Source organism: Oncorhynchus gorbuscha, linkage group LG24 (assembly GCF_021184085.1).
Source record: "Oncorhynchus gorbuscha isolate QuinsamMale2020 ecotype Even-year linkage group LG24, OgorEven_v1.0, whole genome shotgun sequence".
Taxonomy (NCBI): domain Eukaryota; kingdom Metazoa; phylum Chordata; class Actinopteri; order Salmoniformes; family Salmonidae; genus Oncorhynchus; species Oncorhynchus gorbuscha.
In genome coordinates, this window is record NC_060196.1 from 24,795,800 (window position 1) to 24,811,559 (window position 15,760).

General features: G+C 42.0%; 1 protein-coding gene and 1 pseudogene across 3 annotated transcripts in view; one reads left to right on the plus strand and one right to left on the minus strand.

Annotated features, from left to right (window-relative positions):
- On the plus strand, window positions 1-3,564 carry LOC124012186 (annotated as a pseudogene).
- A 936-nt stretch (window positions 3,565-4,500) lies between these two features.
- Window positions 4,501-15,760, minus strand: part of fbxl6 (F-box and leucine-rich repeat protein 6) — a 34,653-nt gene continuing 23,393 nt past the window's right edge. For all 3 annotated transcript variants that reach the window (XM_046327183.1, XM_046327184.1, XM_046327182.1), the window contains exons 7-10: window positions 7,821-7,934; window positions 7,330-7,561; window positions 5,296-5,539; window positions 4,501-4,863 (exon numbers count right to left, since the gene is read on the minus strand). In XM_046327183.1, coding sequence (XP_046183139.1) covers window positions 4,734-4,863; window positions 5,296-5,539; window positions 7,330-7,561; window positions 7,821-7,934 — 720 coding nt within the window. In that variant the 3' untranslated portion in view covers window positions 4,501-4,733. The remainder of the gene's footprint in view (window positions 4,864-5,295; window positions 5,540-7,329; window positions 7,562-7,820; window positions 7,935-15,760) is intronic.

Consider the following 15,760-nt stretch of genomic DNA (forward strand, 5'->3'; position numbering starts at 1 on the left):
ATGGAACAGCACTGGTTCTTCGAGGCACAGGCCACTGGATTCATGATTGACCCTGTTCAAAACAAGAAATTCAGTGTGGACGAGGCTATCAAAAACAAACCTGTGGGCCATGACTACCATGCCAAGTTGCTCTCGGCTGAGCGAGCAGTCACAGGATACAAAGACCCCTACACAAGTGAAACAATATCCCTGTTTCAGTCACTGTCAAAGGCCCTAATCGTGAAAGAGCGAAGAATTCGCTTACTGGCAGCTCAAATCGCCACAGGATGACTAATTGATCCCATCAACAATCAGATTTCCTGTAGTTGTGGCCTACAAGCAAGGTTGATTTGATAAGGACATGAATGCAATACTTGAAGACTCAGGAGACGTCTCCAAAGGATTCTTTGATCCAAACACAAAGGAAACTCTGACGTACCTTGAGCTGATTGGACGATGCGTCATCGACCCAGCCACTGGACTCTGCTTCCTCTTCAAGAACAGTCAGGTGGGCGGAATCATAAGTTTAGTTTGATACTCAATGAAATTAACTTCAAAGAAGTGAGGGTGAGGGAGACTTTTGGGAAATACATGGGAAAGACTATCCCTTTGAGAATGGCTGATGTTAGAATGCTTCGACGAATACATCAGAGGAAAGACATACATCGGCAATACACGCAGGGACGCCTTACAATGAAGACGATCATCATAATTCTGGAGGTTATAGAGCAATCAGTGAAAACAACCAATGTCGTTTTTGAAGGTATCCAGGGAGACTATCACAGCAATGCAGCTGGTGGAGGCAGATATCATTAGCGAGGATGTCCTGCAGGAACTCAACAGTGGGAAAAGACAGTGAAGGAGGTCACAGAGGATAAAACTGTTAAAATATACTTATAAGGGTAAGTTAGCGTTGCAGGTGTTTTGCTTCCTCATTCTCAGATCATAACAATCGAGCAGGCCAGATGAAAGGGAAAACTGTTGCCAGGAACTGCACTGATTCTACTGGAATAGAACATTTTCAGTGGATGAGGAAGTGAAGGTAAACATAGTGGAGCCTGACCGTCATGGAACGCTGTGTTCAGCAGAGGAAGCAGTGACTGGTTACAAAGATCCATAACTGGCGAAACCATCTCTCTGTTCCAAGACTTACAAGACCATGGAATATGTCTGCTGGAGGCACAGATTGCCACTGGAGGAATCATTGACCCTGTTAACAGCCATCGTATTCTTGTCCATGTAGCCTTCAAGAGGGGCTATTTCGATGAGGAAATGGATCCGATTCTTTATGATCCCGGTAATGACACTAAGGGATTCTTTGACCCCAACACTCATGAGAACCTCTCATACCTGCAGCTTATGGCCAGTTGTGTCACTGATCCCAGCACAGGGATTTGTCATCTTCTCCTCAAAAGCAACAAGAGTCACCCTACAAGATCACATAAAGGAGACATTCCAAGCTACAAATGTCACTGTTATGCATGGCAGGTTCAGCTGCAACGATGCAACACTGGGATCTCATCAACTCAGAATATCTGTGTGAGGACAAAAGGCAGGAGTTATTAAAACTGTACAAGTCAAGGATGATAAGTCGAGGAAATCATTGTAATTATCCTGGAAATCATTGAAAGCAAAGAGATAAAATGACAAGTTGGTCAGAAAAGACATACAAACGTCTGATTGAAGGGAAACTGACCAACAAGGATATAATGACGAAAAACACTGTTAGAACCTATCAGAGAGGAAACAGCTGTGTGGCCGGTGTGATACTCCAACCAAAAACTGAGCATCTACGAGGCCAAGAAAAAGGGCAGCCTGACTCCTGGTATTTACCTCTCTCTTCTGGAAGAACAAGCTGCCACAGGCTTTATCATTGACCCTCTTCAGAACCAGAAACTGACTGTGGACTAGGCACTGAAATAGAAGGTAATTGGCCCAGAACTGTACAAAAAGCTCTTATCAGCAGAGAAGGCAGTTGGTTGGCATCATCGACCCATTGAAGTGTCTTCATTTTCCCCTTGAAGTTGCATACAGAGAGGGATACTTTGATGCAGAGCTTAATCAAAACCGGACAGTCATCATCTTAGTGATGACACCAAGGGATTCTTTGACCCAAGGACACAAGCAAACCTGACCTACATGGGAATGATGGAGCAGTGTATAAAGGATCTGTTTCTTCTGCCACTGATGGACAAAACTAAAACACAGGAGAAACCGGAGAAAATGTACGCAGACGCTGAGATAAAACAGTTTGAAAAGACAACGGTTAGCATTTTGGTGGGGTGTTATTCAGGAATGATAGTCTCTCTTTGGGATTTGATTCACTCTGGATACTGATGATCAGAGACTCCAGTTCCTTGATAAATACAGAACAAAGACAATCATACAAGTAATCATCACTTTGGTAAATTTCACTATTACAAAACTGGAGAAGAATCAAACTCTGAAAACAACAAGTCTAAGAAAGCCGGTCTCTGCAAAACAACTATTGGAATCAAGCATAATTGAAGCCAGTACCTTCAAGAGTTTGGAGGAAGGAAAAGTAACTACTGAACAAGTGGACCAACTGGAATCTGTGAAGCAATACATAAGGGATACAGGAAGTGTTGCTGGCATCTGGATTCTTCCATCCAAAAAAGTAATGAGCTTTTATGAGGCAAAGACACAAGATTTGCTAACACCTGGTATTGTACTGGTCCTACTTGAGGCTCAGGCTGCAACAGGGTTTTTTATCGATCCAATCAAGAACATTTACATTTACATTACATTTAAGTCATTTAGTCTTATCCAGATGATTCACCTTATGACATCCAGTGGAACAACCACTTTACAATAGTGCATCTAAATATTTTAAGGGGGGAGGGGGTGAGAAGGATTACTTTATCCTATCCTAGGTATCCTGGTAAGAACAACTAACTATCTGAAATACTAGAAATACATGAAAAACTACTTTCAGCTGAACAAACAGTCACTGGATATGTAGATCCATTCACATACGCCACAATATCTTTATTTGAAGCTATAAAATATATATATATATATCTGATCGAGGAAGGCCATGGGATGCATCTGCTAGTAATTGAGCCAGTCAACAGCCACAGGATACCTGTTCATGTTGCCAATAAAAAAGGCTACCTTTAAGAAAAAAATGGAATAATGTCCAATCCAAACGATGGCAGGAAATGATTATTTGACCCCAATACCAAGGAACACACAAACATACCTTCAGAGTGAAAAGGATTCTCAGACAGGACTGTTACTTCTCCCACTAGATGGAGAAGGTGGAGGTGAGTTTCACAGATTAACAGAGAAGGCAAAGACAAAACTGTAGTCATCAATGCAGGTCAATTAGAAGGCAAACAAGTGTGTTACTCTCTGAAAATATTTCAAAACTAAAGAGAGATCAGCAATAGAAGATCATTGACAATGGGTGAGAGTCACCCTAATACCAGAGAGGATACTTTGATTAGGAAATTAACCAGATCCTTGATGACCCTGACACCTACCTGCTGCTTGTGGAGAGGTGTGTGAGACCCAGATACTGGTCTTAGCTTACTGTCCCTGAAAAAAACAATCTTCCTATAATTTGTGCAGAAAACCTAGTTGTAATTAAAACTGTGGATATAATTCAAAACTATTTTCATATCATTTTGAATCTACTACATTATATTTTACTAAATATAATTCATTTCGGTGTTAGGACCAAATTAATCTGAAATTAATATTATTAAAAAATGTTGAACTGAATTTCATAATTGTAAAATAATGTATGCAATAAATACTGACACTAATGTTAGCAAAAAGGTTAAAAACTGTTATGCTTATTGATATAAATACCACACAAAGATTGTTTTGCTCAGCTCTGTACCCTTAAACAGGAATAATGACGGAGTAAAAATAAGTGGGGTGTGCATAAAATATACAATTGGGCCAGATTCCAGCCCATTTTGTCCTTGTCTGTCAGACTGATGTATTTTCACTTGAAATGAAACAAAGCCATTAGCAAAGACAAGTCATCCACTTAAGCAGCAAGATACAGTATATACTGGTATACTCATTTGAACAGACTATCCTCCCTCTTGTAGATAACTTGGCACTACTAGAAATAGGAGAAACCCCTGTAAAAAGTCACAATTATATACACTTTTTGTTACAGATTAGTCCAAGTTTATATTCAGCTCTAAAGTTGACAAATATGTACACAACGTTCATTTTATTAATAGTAACACGGAATTTGAGACATATTTAGCAAGGTAATTGAAATCACATTTTATTCAACATATTTACACATCAGCTTAGAGCATTCCAGTCATGTTGAGAGAGTCAAGAATAAAACCAACATACAGATAAAAAATGACAAAAATGACAAATTGTGGATTGAGTGGTCATGGTAAAACATTTTTTTTTAAATGATTCAATAGTATCCATGTGTAACGGATGTGAAACCGCGCTAAATAGCGTTTCAATCAGTGACGTCACTTGCTCTGAGACCTTGAAGTAGTAGTTCCCCTTGCTCTGCAAGGGCCGCGGCTTTTGTGGAGCGATGGGTAACGATGCTTCGTGGGTGACTGTTGTTGATGTGTGCAGAGGGTCCCTGGTTCGAGCCCGGGTATGGGCGAGGGGACGGTCTAAAGTTATACTGTTACATGTTTAAAGCTAAGCTATTGGGGGGGGATTCATATTCACTTTTATGATTGGTTTGAAGACAATGTCCTTTTGCAGGCATTCTTAGAACAAATAACTGGACCAATAAATTACTCTAATTTGTCCAGCAGCTGGTGGATTTCTTCTTGGCCACGATACAGTTTCTTCAGACCTCTTGGAAGGTAACGGCAGGAAGACAAGTTTAAGTAATTGAGTGCTGTAGACTGGCCTATAACTAACCTGCAAAACAAAGAAAATAAATGTGATCTCCAGTTCAAGCCAATCTAGGTCAATCATATACTGCAGTGATGTAGTGGTAAAAAAAGTGGGTAAACACTGATCATGGTTCGCGGTGAGTAAAGTAACACTCCCTATACTTAGTTTCAATATATTTGTCCACAAAAGGTGGGTGAACACTCACGCAAAATAAAAAAAGGTGCACAGCGTTGACGTGCGCTTAACCTCCAGTACACCACTGATATGCTGCCCCTACTTGTGACCTGTTTTAACTAGGTAGAGAAATTCAAATACTTTATATCACAAATGCATGCATCTGTTCTGATAACAATTCTAAAAAAAGGTATTCTGCAAACAATAGATAAAGCGTAATGTATTGACTATTGCATTTCATGGTGAATTTTATGTTGAGAAGAAGACCAATGTGTTGCCTACCGGAGGGCAGGTGTTGTGACCTTGGTCCCGCTAAGATTGAGCGAACGTAGGGGGTTTTCTCCAGTTCTCTGAGCTAGATGGCCCATGGCAATCTCCATGTCTTCTTCAGAGAAGAGCTGGTTGGCAAGGTCTAGCTCCTGCAAGGTACCACTCCATTTCTGGGTCAGCAGGTGAATTCCCTTCTTGGACAACGATACTGTGACATTGCTGCTGAAGTACAGTCCCCAGTACAGACACTCAAGCTCTAAGAAAAAACACAGCAGAGAATATAGTAGCATAAATCATAATCAATGTTATCATGAACCTATGTAATCATTGATATTTGAAGCATATGAGTTTACAACATTGACATGAACCAATGTAATTATTGATACAGTGGGAAGAACAGGTATTTGATACACTGCTGATTTTGAAGGTTTTCCAACAAAGCATGTAGAGGTCTTATTTTTTTATCATAGGGTACACTTCAACTGTGAGAGACAGAATCTAAAACAAAAATCCAGAAAAATCACGTATGACTTTTAAGTATTTGATACATCAGAAAAGGAGAACTTAATATTTGCAACAGAAACCTTTGTTTGCAATTAGAGATCATACGTTTCCTGTAGTTCTTGACCAGGTTTGCACATACTGCAGCAGGGATTTTGGCCCACTCCTCCATACAGACCTTCAGGTTTCAGGGCTGTCGCTGGACAATAGACTTTCAGCTCCCTCCAAAGATTTTCTATTGGGTTCAGGTCTGGAGACTGGCTAGGCCACTCCAGGACCTTGAGATGCTTCTTACAGAGCAACTCCTTAGTTGCCCTGGCTGTGTGTTTCGGGTCGTTGTCATGCTGGAAGACCTAGCCACGACCCATCTTCAATGCTCTTACTGAGGGAAGGAGGTTGTTGGCCAAGATCTCGCAATACATGGCCCCATCCATCCTCCCCTCAATACGGTGCAGTCGTCCTGTTCCCTTTGCATAAAAGCATCCCCAAAGAATGATGTTTCCACCTCCATGCTTCACGGTTGGAATGGTGTTCTTGGGGTTGTACTCATCCTTCTTCCTCCAAACACAGCGAGTGGAGTTTAGACCAAAAAGCTCTATTTTTGTCTTATCAGACCACATGACCTTCTCCCATTCCTCCTCTGGATCATCCAGATTGTCATTGGCAAACTTCAGACGGGCCTGGACATGCGCTGGTTTGAGCAGGGGGAACTTGCGTGCGCTGCAGGATTTTAATCTATGACGGCGTAGTGTTACTAATGGTTTTCTTTGAGACTGTGGTCCCAGCTCTCTTCAGGTCATTGACCAGGTCCTGCCGTGTATTCTGGGCTGATCCCTCACCTTCCTCATGATCATTGATGACCCACGAGGTGAGATCTTGCATGGAGCCCCAGACCGAGGGTGATTGACCGTCATCTTGAACTTCTTCCATTTTCTAATAATTGCGCCAACAGTTGTTGCCTTCTCACCAAGCTGCTTGCCTGTTGTCCTGCAGCCCATCCCAGCCTTGTGCAGGTCTACAATTGTATCCCTGATGTACTTACACAGCTCTCTGGTCTTGGCCATTGTGGAGAGGTTGGAGTCTGTTGATTGAGTGTATGGACAGGTGTCTTTTATACAGGTAACGAGTTCAAACAGGTGCAGTAAATACAGGTAATGTGTGAAGAACAGGAGGGCTTCTTATAGAAAAACTAACAGGTCTGTGAGAGCCAGAATTCTTACTGGTTGGTAGGTGATCAAATACTTGTGTCATGCAATAAAATGCAAATTAATTACTTCAAAATCATACAATGTGATTTTCTGGATTTCTGTTTTAGATTCAGTCTCTCACCGTTCAAGTGTATCTATGATAAAAATTACAGACCTCTACATGCTTTGTAAGTAGGAAAACCTGCAAAATCGGCAGTGTATCAAATACTTGTTCTCCCCACTGTAACTAACCAAGATTGTTGCTACCGACTTGGCCAAATTCTGCATTTGATTGATTGCACAAACAAAGGCCATCCACAGCATCAACAATGGATGGGTTTGTCTGGATATACTGTACCTTCACATGGTAGAGAAGAGAGCCCGGCTGCTGTGATCCGGGAACAACCTCTCAGGTCCAGCACACGCAGTTTAGGGGAGTCGTAGACAATCTTAGTCAAGTCTTGGTCAGTCATAAAGGAAACAGCTGTAGTGGCCATACACAGCTCCTCCAGTAAAGGGAAGCCAGATGTGGAACCCGACCCATTACGAGTCATTTTAGGCATCGGAATGACATTCAGCATCCGAAAAGTCTGAGCCACAAGAGAAAACAAATCAAAAAGGTCAGCAATGTGTTTGTCCCTTTACACAAGAAATAAAAAGCCATTCAATAAGATAAACCACCCCCTCTCTGACTTTGCTGATATCTAATTTATTGAGGAAAAGTATATTTACTATGCCTGTGATATGGTTGTCCCATTTTAAGATGAATCCATTAAGTTGCTCTGGATAAGAGCGTCTGCTAAGTAAAAAGATGTAATCACAATAAGCAACTGGGTAAAGAATAAATACCTGCAGTTTAGGACAGCCATTTTGCAAAGCTTGGATGCAAATTGGAAGCTGGCAATATCCACTGTCCAGCTTTGTGTTAATTTCCAGCAATTGCAACTCAGGGCAGCATCCTCTCTAGTAAAATGACACACAGTATGGGACATATATTTCAAATATTAATTGAGTAATTGAGGGCAGCAATAATGTAAACCCATTGCTTTCAGAAAGTATTCACACCTCTTGACTTTTTCCACCTTTTGTGTTACAAAGTGGGATTAAAATGGTCTTTCTTTTGTCAACGCTCAAAAATTCTAACATTGGTAAAACATTGACGTTTCACACGTTCTTCTTTACAGAGCCTCTCGAGCTCGGTCAGGTTGGACAGTGAGCGACGCTGCACAGCTATTTTCAGAGATGTTCGATCGGGTTCAAGTCCAAGCTCTGGCTGGGCCCCTCAAGGGAATTCAGAGACTTGTCCCGAAGCCACACCTGCATTGTCTCGGCTGTGTGTTTAGGGTCATTGTCCTGATGCTGCCACCACCACGCTTCACCGTATCGACGGTATTGGTCAGGTGATGAGCGGTGTAAATTTTCCTCCAGACACCAGACATGGCACTTGGCATTCAAGCTAAAGATTTCCATCTTGGTTTCCATCAGATCAGAGAATCCTGTTTCTCATGGTCAGAGTCCTAGAGTCCCTAGGTGCCTTTTGGAAAACTCCAAGTGGGCTGTCATGTGCCTTTTAAGGAGTGGCTGGCTTCTGTCTGGCCACTACCATAAAGGCCTAATTGGTGGAGTGCTGCAGAGATGGTTGTCCTTCTGGAAGGTTTTCCCATCTCCACTGAGGAACTCTAGAGCCCTGTCAGTGACCATCGGGTTCTTGCTCACCTCCCTGACCAAGTCCCTTCTACCCAGATTGCTCAGTTTGGCCTGGGCGGCGAGCTCTAGGAAGAGTCCTGGTGGTTCCAAACTTCTTCCATTTAGGAAAGATGGAGGCCAATGTGTTCTTGTGGACATTCAATGCTGCAGAAATGGTACCATTCCCTAGATCTGTGCCTCGACACAATCCTGTCTCGGAGCTCTATGGACAATTCCTTCGACTTATTGGCTTGGTTTTTGCTCTGATATGCACTGTCAACTGTGGGACCTTATATAGACAGGTGTGTGCCTGTCCAAATCATGTCCAATCAATTGAATTTACTACAAGTGGACCCTCATCAAGTTGTAGAAACATCAAGGATGATCGATGGAAACATGATGCACCTGAGCTCTATTTCAAGTCTCATAGCAAAGGGTTTGAATACTTATGGAAATAAGGTGTTTATTTTTTTAAATAAATTTGCAAACATTATGGGGTAGTGTGTAGATTGCTTAGGATTTATTTATTTATTTAATCCAATTTAGAATACGGCTGTAACGACCAAATGTGGAAAAAGTTGTCTGAATACTTTCCAAATGCACTGTAGCAAGGGACATCAATAAGGGATCATAGCTTTCACCTGGTTTGTGAATGTCATGGAAAGAGCAGGTGTTCATAATGTTTTGTGCACTCAGTGTATATTTGGCCTTGTGTTTTAGGTTACTGTCCTATTGAAAGATGAATTTGTATCCCAGTGTCTGTTGGAAAGCAGACTGAACCAGGGTTCTCTCTGAATACAAAACACAAGATAACATACACACTATACACACGTACACATGGATTTTGTGTTGTAGATATATGGTAGTAGAGTAGGGGCTTTTCGGCACACAATGTTGTGAAATCTGTTGTGAATGTATTGTAATGTTTTTTTTAAATGTATAACTGCCTTAATTTTGCTGGTCCCCAGGAAGGGTATTAGAGTTAGGAAGGACGCCTATATCTTTGTAGGGACTGGATGCATTGATACACCATTCAAAGTGGAATGAATAGGGTTGCACATTTTAGGGAAAATTCAGGGGTGGTAACTTTACGTGGGAATATATGGGAAATATTCAAATTAATACCACTTAAAAATTTAGATTTTTTTGCATTGGATATGTTTACAATATCATATGGAGTCAAAAACATAAACCTTTTATCTTATCATAAGTAGACAATTGCAAATTATTAAATCCTTCCAACAGAAGTTTTTTAATTTTTTTACTTTAATTAAATGAATTGACTCTTCACATGGGACGATTTCATTGTACAACAAAAGGGAATATTGAATGATCCATCACATCTCCCAAAAACATGTTAGTCTAGAAACTAAAGCTTTGGTTGTCTACCTCTCAGGCTTCCACGTCTTCTCAATGTCCACCTCTTAAAAACATCAGAGTCTGAGGCATCATCCTCACTGTCACTTTCCAACCTTGCTGAGGATGGCTCATTGTCATTGTCAGCCTCAAATTTGCCCAGATGGCCACCAATTTGTCAACCCTTGTATTGGTCAGCCTGTTGCGTGCTTTGGTGTGTGCGTTCCCAAACAAGGACCAGTTGCGTTCTGAGGAGGCTGATGTTGGTGGGATTTGGAGGATGATGGAGGCAACAGCAGAAAGAGCCTCAGATCCATGAAGTCCCTTCCACCAGTTGGCTGATGAGATATTGCATCTCCATCCCAAAGCCCTTGCTTGGAAGTGTACTTCGCCAGACTGCCAAGAACCTTGCCCTCATCCAGGCAAAGATGGCAAGACACGGTAGTGATGACACCATAGGCCTTGTTGATCTCTGCACAAGACAGGATGCTCTTGCCAGCATACTTAAGGTCCAACATGTACGCTGCAGTGTGTATGGACTTCAGGCAGAAGTCTTCACGCTTTTTGATGTATTTCAGAACTGCAGTTTCCTCTGCTTGGAGCAACAGTGAAGTAGGCAGGGCAGTTTGGATTTCTTCTTACATCTGCAAGCGGAGTCTGAACATCAGACAGGATGGCATTGTCTCCCTCAATCCATGGAATGGCTACTGCTATAGGTTTCAGGAGTTTCAGGCTGCTTAACATGCTCTCCCAAAATACATCATCCAGGAGGATCCTCTTGATGGGGCTGTCTCTATCGGCAGAATGTGATATGGCCATTTCTTGGAGAGACTCCTCCCCTCCAAGAGACTGTCAAATGATGACACGGATGTTGCTGGGCAGCTTCAAGGTGGTGCTCTCATTCTTCTCACTTTGCTTGGTGAGGCAGGTTGCTATTAGAACTTGATGACCCTTCACATACCTAACCATTTCATTGGCTCTAGAGTGTATCCATTGTTTTCAGTGCCATGATGTCCTTGAGGAGCAGATTCAATGCATGAGCAGCACAGTCAATGGGTGTGATGTGAGGGTAGGACTCCTCCACTTTAGACCAAGCAGCATTCATGTTTGCAGCATTGTCCGTCACCAGTGCAAATACCTTCTGTGGTCCAAGGTCATTGTTGACTGCATTCAGCTCATCGGCAATGTAGAGACGGGTGTGTCTGTTGTCCCTTGTGTCTGTGCTCTTGTAGAATACTGGTTGAGGGGTGGAGATGTATGTAGTCAATTACTCCTTGCCCACGAACATTCAACCACCCATCGGAGATGATTGCAATACAGTCTGCTTTCTCTAGGATTTGCTTGACCTTCACTTGAACTCTGTTGAACTCTGCATCCAGCAAATGAGTAGAAAAGGCATGTCTGGTTGGAGGGGTGTATGCTGGAAGAAGAACGTTCAGAAATCTCTTCCAATACACATTGCCTGTGAGCATCAGAGGTGAACCAGTTGCATACACAGCTCGAGCAAGACATTCGTCAGCATCTCTGACTACGTTCCTCCATTGAGTCAAAAAAGCTTGATTCCAGGAGGACCATGAGCTGTTGCTATCGATAAGGTGTCCGAATCATCAATTTTCACCTCGAATAGAAGACTGACTTTAGTCAGAGGTTGCTTGTTGTGAGCGCTGACGGAACTTGATGCACTTGGCCAGATGATTCTAGATCTTTGTTGCATTCTTCACATATGATTTGGCACAGTAATTGCAAATGGACAACTTTTCCTTCTACATTAGCTGCAGTGAAATGTCTCCACACATCAGATGGCATTTTTCTGTAAAGATAGAAATAATATATATATATATATATATATTTTTTTTTTTCTAAAACTAAATTCCATGTACAGTCGTGGCCAAAAGTTTTGAGAATGATAACTATGAATTTTACAAAGTGTACTGCCTCAGTTTGTATGATGGCAATTTGCATATACTCACTCCAGAATGTTATGAAGAGTGATCAGATGAATTGCAATTAATTGCAGTCCCTCTTTGCCACACAAATGAACCGAATCCTCAAAAAAACAATCCCACTGCATTTCAGCCCTGCTTACAAAAGGACCAGCTGAGATTATGTCAGTGATTCTCTCATTAACACAGGTGTGAGTGTTGATGAGGACGAGGCTGGAGATCACTCTGTCATGCTGATTGAGTTCGAATAACAGACTGGAAGCTTCAAAAGGAGGGTGGTGCTTGGAATCATTGTTCTTCCTCTGTCAACCATGGTTACTTGCAAGGAAACACACACCGTCATCATTGCTTTGCACAAAGAGAGCTTCACAGGCAAGGATATTGCTGCCAGTAAGATTATACCTAAAATCAACCATTTATCAGATCATCAAGAACTTCAAGGAGAGCAGTTCAATTGTTGTGAAGAAGGCTTCAGGGCACCCAAGAAAGTCCAGCAAGCGCCAGGACCGTCTCCTAAAGTTGATTCAGCTGCGGGATCGGGGCACCGCCAGTACAGAGCTTGCTCAGGAATTTCAGCAGGCAGGTGTGAGTGCATCTGCACGCACAGTAAGGCAAAGACTTTTTGAGAATGGCCTGGTGTCAAGAAGGGCAGCAAAGAAGCCACTTCTCTCCAGGAAAAACATCAGGGACATACTGATATTCTGCAAAAGGTACAGGGATTGGACTGCTGAGGACTGGGGTAAAGTCATTTTCTCTGATGAAGCCCCTTTCCGATCGTTTGGGGCATCCGGACAAAAAGCTTGTCCGGAGAAGGTGAGTGCTACCATCAGTCCTGTGTCATGCATCTCAGCCTAGGGAGTGGGCTCACTCACAATTTTGCCGAAGAACACAGCCATGAATAAAGAATGGTACAAACACATCCTCAGAGAGCAACTTCTCCCATCCATCCAGGAACAGTTTAGTGAAGAACAATGCCTTTTCCAGCATGATGGAGCACCTTGCCATAAGGCAAAAGTGATAACTAAGTGGCTCGGGGAACAAAACATCGATATTTTGGGTCCATGGCCAGGAAACTCCTCAGACCTTAATCCCATTGAGAACTTGTGGTCAATCCTTAAGAGGCAGGTGGACAAACAAAAATGCACAAATTCTGACAAACTCCAAGCATTGTGATTATGCAAGAATGGGCTGCCATCTGTCAGGATGTGGCCCAGAAGTTAATTGACAGCATGCCAGGGCGGATTCCAGTGGTCTTGAAAAAGGGTCAACACTGCAAATATTGACTCTTTGCATCAACTTCATGTAATTGTCAATAAACGCCTGTAATTATACTTCAATATTCAATAGTAACATCTGACAAAAATATCTGAAGACACTGAGGCAGCAGACTTTGTGAAAATTTATATTTGTGTCATTCTCAAATCTTTTGGCCACGACTGTACAGATAACTCCTTTGAAAGATAAATGTTTTAAAATGAAACATGTATGGAAACGGGTGAATTAACACTCAGTTAGCAGGCTCAAGCAAGCTAAGACCACATATGAGTTTTTGCTAACTAGCAGAAATTGTTAACAAGTTAGAAATGATGTAAACACACTTTGCTGTAGGCTACTATTTACTAGTTAACAAAAACGCATTCATGTCATAAAATATATCCACCCACCCAGTATTGTAATCAAAACTTACCAGAAAGCATGTAGTCCTTGGCTCAGACAGTGTAGTAGTGTGGGTTCAATAGCAGCTCAATAATCTCATTAGTGTGCAAGATCTTGAGAATCAGCTGTACATGTGATGGAAGACGGCACTGTGCATGCAGATGGTTGCGATTCCATTGAATAGGGGATAGTTTAACCAAAATATGCCACATGACCTAAAATGTCCTTATTACAGTGAACCTTTGTGGGATACACATACAGTGAGGGAAAAAGTTCTTGATCCCCTGCTGATTTTGTACATTCGCCCACTGACAAAGAAATTATCAGGCTATCATTTTAATGGTAGGTTTATTTGAACTGTGACAGACAGAATAAGAACAAAAATCCAGAAAAATGTTATAAATTGATTTGCATTTTAATGAGGATAATAAGTATTTGACCCCTCTGCAAAACATGACTTAGTACTTGGTGGCAAAACCCTTGTTGGCAATCAGAGGTCAGACGTTTCTTGTAGTTGGACACCAGGTTTGCACACATCTCAGGAGGGATTTTGTCCCACTCCTCTTTGCAGATCTTCTCCAAGTCATTAAGGTTTCGAGGCTGATGTTTGGCAACTCGAACCTTCAGCTCCCTCCACAGATTTTCTATGGGATTAAAGTCTGGAGACTGGCTAGGCTACTCCAGGACCTTACTGTGCTTCTTCTTGAGCCACTCCTTTGTTGCCTTGGCCGTGTGTTTTGGGTCATTGTCATGCTGGAATACCCATCCACGACCCATTTTCAATGCCTTGGCTGAGGGACGGAGGTTCTCACCCATGATTTGACGGTACATGGCCCCGTCCATCATCCCTTTGATGCAGTGAAGTTGTCCTGTCCCCTTAGCAGAAAAACACCCAAGGCATAATGTTGCCATCTCCGTGTTTGATGGTGGGGATGGTATTCTTGGGGTCATAGGCAGCATTCCTCCTCCTCCAAACACTGCGAGTTGAGTTGATGCCAAAGAGCTCCATTTTGGTCTCATCTGACCATAACACTTTCACCCAGATGTTCATTGGCAAACTTCAGACCGGCATGTATATGTGCTTTCTTGAGCAGGGGGACCTTGCAGGCGCTGCAGGATTTCAGTCCTTCACGGTGTAGTGTGTTACCAATTGTTTTCTTGATGATTATGGTCTCCGCTGCCTTGAGATCATTGACAAGATCCTCCCGTGTAGTTCTGGGCTGATTCCTCACCGTTCTCATGATCATTGCAAATACACAAGGTGAGATCTTGCATGGAGCCCCAGGCCGAGGGAGATTGAGAGTTATTTTGTGTTTCTTCCATTTGCGAATAATCGCACCAACTGTTGTCACCTTCTCATCAAGCTGCTTGGCGATGGTCTTGTAGCCCATTCCAGCCTTGTGTAGGTCTACAATCTTGTCCCTGACATCCTTGGAGAGCTCTTTGGTCTTGGCCATGGTGGAGAGTTTGGAATCTGATTGATTGCTTCTGTGGACAGGTGTCTTTTATACAGGTAACAAACTGAGATTAGGAGCACACCCTTTAAGAGTGTGCTCCTAATCTCAGTTTGTTACCTGTATAAAAAGACACATGGGAGCCAGAAGTCTATCTGATTGAGAGGGGGTCAAATACTTATTTCCCTCAAAATGCAAATCAATTTATAAACATTTTTGACATGAGTTTCTGGATTTTGTTGTTGTTATTTTCTCTCACCGTTCAAATAAACCTACCATTAAAATTATAGACGGATCATTTCTTTGCCAGTGGGCAAACGTAGAAAATCAGCAGGGGATCAAATACTTTTCCCCTCACTGTAAGCTAACATTTTTTAAATGAATTTAAGCAAAATTCCCAGGCTTAAATTAAAGGAAAATTACCGGAAAGTTTCAGACCCTTTGCAACCCTAGTAATGAACAACTTTACCATGCTCAAAGTGATATTCAATGTCTGCCTTAAAAAAACATTAACACTTGTAGCCAATGCATTTACCACATGTGCCAAACTGAATGCTCGTTCTCTGCTTTAAACTCAGGTTGTAATTTTAAAAACACTTTTTGCAAAACTGTAAACCTAACTCACTGCTTTACACTCAGTTTGCAATTTAATAACACACTTATAGCAAAACTGTAAACATTGATCTCTACAGTG